At 51.4% G+C, this 10,720-nt stretch overlaps 1 protein-coding gene across 1 annotated transcript in view; it reads right to left on the bottom strand.

Annotated features, from left to right (window-relative positions):
- The window catches only part of RAPGEF1 (Rap guanine nucleotide exchange factor (GEF) 1), a 114,719-nt gene that overhangs the window by 64,321 nt on the left and 39,678 nt on the right, over positions 1 to 10,720 (bottom strand). The window contains 1 exon segment of the mRNA XM_010856942.1: positions 2 to 137. Coding sequence (XP_010855244.1) covers positions 2 to 137 — 136 coding nt within the window.

Genomic DNA, 10,720 nt, shown 5'->3' with positions numbered 1-10,720 from the left:
GTTCACGGGCTTCTCTGGAATCTTCACAGACACCTCGGCTGGTTTTCCCTTCTTTGATGGTGTCCTCTTGATTTTGGGCGAGTGGAATTTGTCCTTCAGCTTCATGGTGAAGGAGGAGAGATGAGAACGCTGAGAGTCTGAAAACAGAGGAGGTACTGACTATTAGAGGCAGAGTGAGAAGAAGCCGTGGTTCATTCGCCTTCTGTGGAAATGAGTGTTGTCCTCAGGCAAATCGTTCCCCTTCTCTGTTTGAGGTTACAAAGAAAAGGAAACATGGATCCATTCAAACTCTTTTGCTTGCACCTTTCAATTTTTGCAATTTCCTTCTAAGTTAGGGTGAAAGCAGTCAAAATGGGTGTGGAAAACGAACACGCAAATACTTCCATGCGTCCCTATAGAGTTCATCTGATTATCTAACCAACGTCCAAGGGAACCGGCTAAGATGAAAAGACACCACAGTGGGACCGCAGAAGGGCTGGACATGAGAATTGGGAATGAAGGCCCTTTTGAGTGGACCTCCTCAATGTTTGGTTAGGGAACTGCAACAAGTGACATGCGTCAGGCCTCAGAGCTGGCCGTGGAGACTGAAGTAGACCTAAGGTGTTCAAAACCCTCAGGGACACAGTGAAAGACAATTTGGTTTCTCAACAAAATCAGGAACAAGACGAGGGTGTCAGTTTTGATCCCTGTTACTCAATTTTGTACTCCAACACAAGCCATCCAGATTGGAAAGGGAGATATAAAACTGTTGGTAGATGACATAATTTTGTATATGAAAAATCCGAAGCAATCCACTAAGAAACTAGTACTAACAAACAAATTTAGTAGGCTCACAGGATACAAGATGATATACATCATAAACAAGGTCACAGACAAGAATCAATTCTATTTCTACACAATAGCAAGGAACATTCAAAACAAATGTAAGAAGTGTCCATTCACAATCATCAAAACAAATAAAACACACAGGCCTAAAACTACATTTAAGTGACGTACTGATATGCTACACCATGGATAAATCTCAAAAACATGATGCTAAGCGAAAGAAGCTAGTCACAAAAGACCACATATTGTATAATTCCATTTATCTGCAATGTCCAGAACTGGCAAATCTCTAGAGACAGAAAGTATTAATAGATGAGAGGTTGCCTAAGACTAAAGGGAGCGGAGAGGGATGGAGAGCGGCTGCTGGTGACTAAGAGGTTTCTTTTGGTGGGGGAGAAGTGTTCTAAAATTAGAATCTGGTGATTGTTACACAACCCAGTGAATTACTATAAAAAAAAAAACAACTTTGAATTCTACACTTTAAAAGAGTCGTGTAGTCAGATATGTGAATTCTATCTCAATGAAGCTGTTGGGGGAAAAAACAAACAAACAAACCCAACGAGCAGCCTTCCTTCATTTACTACAGCACTTTCCAGGATTTGAAACCATCTTATTATTTATGTGTTTATCTCCTAACAAGAACGCACTCGCTGAAGACTGTACCTGTCCTGCTCAAGCCTGCGTCTCCAGTGCTAACACTGTACGTAGCCCAGAGAAGATGCTCGGGAAACATTAGTTCAACAAATGAACAAATCGGCCAAAGAGAAAATACCCCACAGAAAGCACTGCTTCTTTGGCTGTCAGAAATTTATAGAAAATACTTGAAAATGGTTGACAATTAGGGAGAACATGATTCTATGCAATGGAAAAAAAAAAGTAAGTGTATTTAAAAAATAAAAAAATACACTCCCTTTCAATTTTCTCAGCAATTTAGTACTAAAACAAAAACAAAAACAAAAACAACAAAAAAACCCTTCCAAATAAATGACATAGCACCTCTATTACAGGCGTGTCACTGTGTCTACTAGTGCTGGCTTATCAGGGGCCAAGGCTCAATCCTCTTGTCAAAGACCTTCAGGCTGCAGGCAGGATCAGATACACAATTCGCCCTTTGCAATTATCTAGGAGCCCCTTGCACTCTGGACTAGAGAGAGGAGCCAGGCCTGACCTTCGTTCACAAGGGCAGTCAAACCAAACCCAGCCTCGCAGCTGTCTGTCCACCAGCCAGAGCTGCAGGAAGCTCTTCTTAGAGCCCAGCAAGGACACAAATCCACAGAGGGCTGGTGCGCCTCTCTCCTCAGCTGGAGCTGCTCGACGTGGAGCTCCGGGGTTCTCGGTACCAGTCCTCTCGGGTGGCGCCAGCCCTGGGATTCGCAGCATGCCAGCAGATGGTGTGATTGCTCCGGCTCCCCTCCTCTTCCCCACCCAAGCAGGGGGGCCCACACACAGTTTATACTTGCTTCTTTACAACAACTTCGGTAATTCACAGGGTAGTTAAAAGGCTGGGCAGTTGTAGTCAGACTGTTTTGAGTCAACAGACTTCAGCAGCACCTCTTAAGTCTCAAGTTTTGTCTGAGAACATTGCTCTACCTGAGATGTCTGATGTGGCGTAGGTTAAATTACTGGCTGCAGTAATGCAGGAAGGTGCTCGTCCATGTGTGGGGCACATGGCACCTGCTCAGTGCCTAAGTGTGTGACGTGGACTGGCTGCAGGTCAGACCGGGACACTCTGCAGCACTGAAGGTGTTTCTCAGGATCCCAGGGAATGGCGGGCCTCACACACGCCCCTCTCTTCTCCCGTTAGTGCTGAGTGGAAGTCTCAACCCGGCCGGAGCCCGCTGGTCTCTGCCTCTCTTTCAGGCTGCTCTTCTTCCTGCCCCCACCTGCTCCTTAGAACGCTGGCCTCAGCATCCCCAACATCACAGCACATCCTTCTCCAGACAGGTTCCCAAGTCAGATGCTTGGGTGTGACTTCTACCCTGGTGAGTAAGACCGAAAGCAGGGCAAGAGAAGCAGACACAAACGGGGAAGTATAGGCAGGATGCATGGTTTCTTTGGTGGTCAAAGATCTTCAGAGACACAGACTGGGCAAGCCAGCTTCCTCCTCCTCCTCCTCCTCCAGCCTGCTGCCCTGCATAGCTATTACACACGGGTAGGCATGGGGCTGAGGGATGGCCAGTTTCACTCTCTGCCATCAGGACCAGGGCAGAACCAGGGTAGGCAAACAGGGTATGGAGGCCCCCCTCAACCCCCGATTATGACCGAGCGGCCAGGTAAAGACACCTTTGCCAGAGAGCAGCCAGAGCCACCCAGGAAGTACACGGCAACAGGCTCTGGCTGTCCCGGGGCAGCTGGGAGTCCACATCAGTACATAAAGAAAGTGCGTATCTACCAATAAATCTCCCTCCTTGGAGTACTTAACAGCCACAGACAGCCACCTCTAGCACAAGATGCGATAAATCAAGCGGAAAGAGCAGGTTCTTTGTCATGACAACCAACCTCCTCAAGTTTGGAAATCAAGGGCAGCACAAACGAGGACAGGCTTCGACTTGGAGGCTGCTTGTCGTCTCTGCCTTGAAACAACAGCTTAGCAACAAAGCCTTTCGCACAGGTTTCAGGAGGTTTGGAAGGGCACTCCAACTATGCACCTGAGAGCAGATAAAGCACCATGACGACCAGTGACGGCAGAGTGGGTGGACACAGGGGTGGCAGCTAGTTAGGGTGATCCTACCAACACGCCACACACAGACGTGTGCGACACATGCACACCTGCCACACACTTCCGGACCCCTGCTCACTCCCTCATGTGTGTCACTCATCTCGGTGGGGGGCAGTGCCAAAGAGATGGTCACACGACTGCAGAGCTTCAGGTAACTTCACCGACCACTCTTCAACTTCTCACTTGGGAAGTTACACTTCAGGTTTGGTAAATGTGTGTGCTAAGAGATTTTCTAGCACTGAAATTAAAACAAAATTTTGAAAGATTTCATACATGAGTCTATACAACTTACAGAGAAGGAATGAAATCCATGCATCCAGTGGCCTCACCCACCACATGGAACTTCCGGCAATGATGGACACGTTCCCTGTCCACACTGTCCAACATGACAGCCGCTCAAGGTTGCCAAGCGCTTGGAATGTGCCTCGTGCGACCAAGAACCTGAGTTTCTATTGGAATGCAGAGAAACAGTAAGAGAGGCTGGCGGCTGTCCCACTGGACAGCGGGGCTCAAGAAGCAGAACACTGGCAACCCCACCACCCCCTCCACACGCCCCGTCGTGATGGTGTCTTCCTGCCCAACGGCGGGTAGCTGATTCTGAATTTTGTGCTCATCACGCCTTACTTTTTATGCTAGTTTAGATCTGTAAGTAGAGTTTAATGAGTAGGTTTGTGAAGCTAACTTAAGTGATACTATACTGTAAGTACTCCTCTGCTCTTGCTTTTTCACTCAATGGTAGGTCTGACATTTGCCCAGGTGACGTGTGCAGAAGCGCTTCTGTTTTCAGTCCTGTGCAGTCCCACGCCTTCTGTCATGCTGCTTTTGTTCACCCAATCTTCTGTCAGTCAACGCTGGGTCATTTTTGGCGTGTTTGCTTCTATAAACAGCACTGCTCTGACCTTTCTTGTACATGCCTCCTGGAACACACGTGAGAGCCTCTGTGACAAGAGCCCCTGGACTAGAGTACACACCACATCTCATCCGAGGGCTGCTGCCAAGTGAGCCCCGGAGGGTCTGGGCCTCTCTGCGGCCCCTGCAGCGCCACACCCACCAGGACCTGGGCTTGCCAGACCTGCACACCTTGTGACAGGGCCACACCTAACCAAAGAAACAAAAGCCTCCTGCACGTGGAGGCACCACAGCTGGTGTGTCTCACTGTGGTCTATCAGATTTGCTGGGAACGACCTCAAAGGTCATGGACAGAACTTAAGAAAACAAACCCTCAACCACTGCTCGTGTGCGCGTGGCTTAGTCGTGTCCGACTCTTGCGACCCTGTGGACTGTAGCCCGCCAGGCTCCTCTCCACGGGATTTTCCCACAAGAACACTGGAGGGGGGTGCCATTCCCTCCTCCAGGGGATCTTCCTGACCCAGGGATCAAACCTGCCTCCCTTGCATTGCAGGCGGATTCTTGACTGCTGAGCCACTGGGGAAGCCCAACCACTGCTCGGTATGGCATTTGCACCAAGGAGGGTCAAGAACCCCCAATGACCAACCTGCGAGTCATTTCTTCCAGAAGAAGAACGCTTACATGACCTCACAGTCAATTTCCGCAGAGACGGCGTGATGTGACCAAGAGCAGCGCTGCCCTGAGGGGCTGCCACAAGCTGTAGGCGGGCTGCAAGACAGACACCCTTCTCCATCCAGAGGGAGGCTGAAGGAGAGGCACGCAGCCTGTTCCCGGAATCACATCTCAACCCAAACCAAAAGCACACCAGAGCCAAACCAGCTTCTTCCAAGCAGTCTGCCAGGCGTCACTGTATCATCCTTGAACTTTCAATGTGCCCCTCGGCCATGCTGAACGGCCGTCTCTCCTTGCTGCTGACAAATGCACTGCTACAGACGTCATCTGTAGCAGCAGCTGGGATCCCAACTTAGCAGCGTCTCTGTCAGGGCTTAAGTCCGCCTTGGATGGGGGAGTCTACATAGCAACCACAGAGGACCACACAAGGTCTAACCTGCACCATGCGAGGTCCACCCAGGACCACAAAGTCAGGGTCAGCGTGGATGACACTTTGAGGCGGCTCCAAGAGCATACAGCCAACCCTGAGAGACACGGTGGCGGCTCCCCCTCGCATGACGGCGCAGGGCGCAGAGCTGGGCCCCACACACAAGCCCGGGTGGCGTGTGTGCGCTCCCAGCACCCACACCCCCGGCTCCCAGACGGGCCGCTTTGACAACCAGAGGGGAGAAGTACACACGGATACTAGCAAGAACCATTTTAAACATGAGGATTTCACATTTTTAAGAGGTCTGCCTGCTTATCTAGAATCGTACAGACTGTGACTGCACGGGCAAAGACACACGTGAGAGTGAGCGGGTCATGGGCACGGCCGGCAGGACGGGGGCTCTGGAGTCAGGCAGCTGGTGCTTTAACTCGCGCTCGGCCTCTCTGCGCTGCGGGCTGCTCGCCTGTAGAGCCAGCATAACCTCAGGACCCACCTGCCCGGGTTGCTGTGAGGGTTAAATGTGATCCTGCATGTCAAGCATTTAGCAGAGGACCTGATACACAGCAGACACTGAGTCCACAGCACCCGCTGCTGTTATGTGATAACACCGCCAATGCTCTGCCAACACGCAGTATGGCAAAGGCTAAAAATAATCCTAGCCTGGCAGAGCGCAAAGTAACCTGATGTTTTATTTTTTCCAACAATTTCATAGTAAAAGATCCTCTTTCTTACGTAACATAGGATTATTCACATTCAAACACAGGGAAAACAATTTCTGGAGTGCCGCAACACCACAGGCTCTTATGGCACGAGAATCTGCTCATATTACCCTCTGGTGTAGGAAGTCAACGGATAGCTGTGATGTTGCTGGGGGTACTAATGGAAATAGCAAGCATCTCCTTTTTCCTTTTATCAGCGACAAAACTGAAACAACCTCATTATAAAAATCTGAGCACTGCAAAAACATATAACACAGAAGGTGAAAATCCCTCATAACTCCCCGTCTCTGTCATACAGAGCTGAAGTATTTTTGTGACTGGCTTTTTTAGCTGGGTGATATGCTGTGGCCATTCTTCCACGTGAGCACAGTTAATGCGTGAATAATGTCCTAATGGAAGGCAAACCACAACACGGTCCAACGGTCTCCTGACCAAAGGTTCCCAACTCCTGCTCTTCCAAAAACAGCACAGGAATAAACACCCTCCCGCTGAGCCCGCTGAGCCCCTGCCTGAAACTGGCTCCTAGAAAAGGCACTGCTAGGCCAAAGGGCATAAGCACTGGACACCTGCCAAGATACTGCCCAGCTGCCCTGAGCTGGGTGCAGGCCTGTGGGGGCTACGCCGAGGAGCGAGACCAGGGGTGCAGGCAGGAGATCGGGCCTGGGGACCCACCCCTGCAGGCTTCACTGCAGATCCGACAGAGCTACTGGTTTTGCTTTACTTGTGTAACTGTCAGGATTAAAAACAGATTTGGAAATGAACAGACACTTCACAAGAGATGAAATCCAAATGGCCAACAAACAGATGATAAGGTGCTCAGTCCCACTGGTTATCAGGAAACAATAAATTAAAACCATATAGCAAGGCTACGACATACACACCAGGATGGATACAAAGAAAAAGGTGCAAACACTCCACGCTGGGGGGTGGAGAGCACGGGGCTCCCCCTCCCTCCACGGCTGCAGGGACGAGGCAGGACAGGCACCAGGCACTCGCTTCCCTGAGGCTGAAGGCTAAGTCTTCCTCACTTTGGAACCTGGCACTTAGCCCCAAGACTGGCACACAGTGAAAGTGAATAAACGATTGTTAGTGAGCACAAAGACACAAGAATCAACGACTGACTGCAACAGCTAACAACTACAGCATTCAACCGGCACCAGACAGCAGGGTCTGATTAGTGATGTCGATGGGATGGTTTACACCGATTTGTAAGGTAATTGTCTGAGGAACACCGACACACGAGTCAGACACAACTGACTCGTGTCAGCTGAGTCAGAGACAACCAAGAACTTTCTCTGCTGTGCTGGTTCGGCTTGGGTCACCTGGGTTGAGAGAATTCTGTTCAAGCTACTTCCAGGGAAAAGATGAGAGAAAAACCAGACGTTTCGCTCTCCCCCTCGAGGTCTCCAGAGGACAACAGACTCTCCAACAGAAACACAAGGCCACATGTGGTTTCAAATTAAATTATCCACAATGTTATAATTTCAATATACAACTAAATAAAAATTATCAGGCGAGACATTCTACTCTTCTCTTTCTTTCATACTGAGTCTTCAGAACGTGGTCTCTTGCTGGACCAGACACTTTTCCAGCACCCTCTGCAGCTCGAGGCCCCGGGAATGGCTGGCCCTCCCCGTCCCTGCGAGGAGGGCTGATCCACTGGCCTCCTGACAGGAGGCACCTTGGGCAGGCTGGATTCAAGGGCTTCTGGAATGTGCCCTGAGGTGCACTTGCTGAAGGACTAACCGCGGGGGGCCCTCTCACCCCCAGGCTGGGTGTTCTAGACTCTGAGGCCCTCTGCCCCCATGGAAGGACTGCAGGATCTCAGTGAAGCCCCCACCTGGCACAGGGCCAGAGAGCCTGCGGAAACTCGCTGTGCAAGGTGAGAGGACCAGGGCAGAGGAGGGAGACTTTCAACAGAAGACATTTCTGACAGTCGCAGCTTCCCAGCAACGCAGGCAGCAGGGAGCAAGGACAGACACCTGTGGCGGCAGTGACATCATGTCCTCTGCTTTGAAATGTGGGCAAAACGAGTGACACGGACCACCCCCGGCCGAGGGCAGCCCTGTGAACTTACTCCCACCCCACCCGCAGCTCCGACATAAGTGAAACCCCCTCAATGCGTGCAGCTGTGAGTAAGCTGCCCACTGGGGCCTCACCGTTCTCATCTGTGAAATGAGAATAACGGTCCTTGTCTCACCTCTCAAGGCTGTCATGGATGTGATAAGTACTCCATGTAAGGTTCCTTAGCACAGTACTGACACCTAGTAAACATCAGATAAATGTCATCTACTGTTACCCAAATGTTCTGAGATAAATGCCACCACTCTGAATGGGCAATTACTATTTCTTCAACACAGCAGATTTTACAAAATTAATTAACGCTCATACTGCTGTGGCATGTGGAACTACCCCAACCAGGGATCAAACTGATTCCCCCTGTGGTGGAAGTGTGAAGTCTTAACCACTGGCCCACCAGGGAAGTCTGTTTTAACACAGCAGAATTTTTAAATGGAGGAGATAACTCACTGAGCCAGGGCTCTTATGACTGAGTATTTTTCTACATGTGTGTTTTACTTTAATTTTAAAAAGCTGTATTCAAAGAAAAAAAGTACAGCAGACATGAGAAGAGGAGCTGGACTCTTGGTGACATCGTCTGAGCTGTTAGTTTTATTTGTCTGAGGCTCAACTTCCAGCAACTTGGGGGTGGGGTGGGGAAAGAGGTGAATTCAGTAACTAAGTGTCCTTCAGGATTTAAACAGAAACCACAGCCTCCACCAGGTAAACTTGTGCATGTGAACACAGCCTGGAGAGGACATTGTGGGGTGGGTGGCGGGCCTCCTGCCAGCAATCTGTCAGAAAGGGCACTGAACAGTTTCCCCCATACCTACTCCAATTATTAAAAAATGGTCAAATAACGGACGATATCCCACGAGATGAAAAGGGACCCTCTGGGATTTATAGCTGCTTCCGTCCCCGGAGCCCAACATCAGCAGCTAGTGCATTTAAACACCCTACTGGAAGCTGGGTGATCATCACATTAACTCAGGGAGGGACAGGTTCTCAGCACCATTTGGCAGACGCAGAGACCAGGTCCCAGGGGCCTGACCCCCTGCCCCCTACCCCCACAACATGCACACACACACCACAGATAAGGCGACTGGAGAACCACTCAAGGTCAGCCTGTCCCCAGGGTCGCCAAGTACCAAGGAAGGATTTCTTTGGAATTGACTCTGAGATTCTCAAAGCCACAGACTTCAGAGACTTCCAGAGACATAAATGAGTCATTTCTCTAGCGTGTGTTGCTTCTAGAGAAGACAGAAGGGAGAGGCAGAGCAAGCATGTCAGCACGCCCGGCTGAGAGCAGGCGGCCCATCGCCATCGGGGTTCCGGCTGCACCGGGACACGGTCCACCCTCACCTTGTCCTCAGGTGGAGCTGTTTGGAGCAGCCTCTGTCCCTCAGAGGAACTTGCATGCTAGGACTGGTGCCAGTTCAGAATTCAACAATGCTCCTCAAGGGTCGCAGAGCCTACGTGCGGCTCTGTGAGGCCCGCCTGGCCGCCTGAACAGGGGTCAGCAGTGGGGGGATGGGAGCACCCACAGGCGGCCAGCGGCTCCCGCCACCAGCTGCTCCAGGCTCTGCTCAGGGACCCCCCAGGAACGCACGACGTGTCAGGCCACCCTCTGGGCTTCCAAAGGAAACACATTTTCATTTGTCAGTGAGCACATGTTCCTTTTTTGTTTTTTACTTCACAGACAACAAGAGAAGGAGCTGGGAGTCACAAGCGCCCGCGGTTTGGGACGCTACAGGAATCGCTTGCTGGCAAATATGGAATAAAGCAAAGGGACAGGGTCCCCTGGACCACCGCCTTCCGTCCCCATCACCGCAGAGAGACAGGGTGCATCAGAGGGCGTGGGGCGGGCCCACAGGCCTCCTCCTTCAGCCGCTCACCCACTTGTTCCACACACATCTACACGCTAAGGAGCAGGACCCCCTCGTCCCCTCCAGAGAGCCCCCAGACTTGTGAGGGGAGCCAGAAGAGTCCTCAGTATGGTCAGCGAGCAGCCCTGGGATGGAGACATGCCCGGTACAGGCAGGGCCCTTCGGGCCGCTCAGAGCCCGCTCAGGAGGAGGGCAGCTCTTGGTGCCAGCAGGAGCGCCTTGGCACCCGGGGCCCCTGCATAACAACCCAGCGGGCTCCTCAGGGCAGGAGAAAGGGGTGCACCTACAGGCTTCGGACATTTCACATGGGAACCGACGGAAGACATCAGAGGCAGCAAACAGGGGGCTGGTTTGGAAGAGGCCTCAGAGACCTGTGAGGGATGCCGAGGGACCTGAACATGCCCATGTCTCCGAAGGCGCACTTCCGGCTGCCCAGGCGTGGAGCGGAGGAGAAGGTCGTCACCCTCACCCCTGGCAGCAGTGCCTTTTCTCTGGAACCAAAGGGGCACTGGGACGAGCACCTCGTGACAGACCGCCCCCTGCTCCCGTCCCCCAGGCTGTGTCC

The sequence above is a fragment of the Bison bison genome, unplaced genomic scaffold, assembly GCF_000754665.1.
Source record: "Bison bison bison isolate TAMUID 2011002044 unplaced genomic scaffold, Bison_UMD1.0 scf7180017864375, whole genome shotgun sequence".
NCBI lineage: Eukaryota > Metazoa > Chordata > Mammalia > Artiodactyla > Bovidae > Bison > Bison bison.
This window is presented reverse-complemented; position numbering and strand designations above follow the sequence as displayed.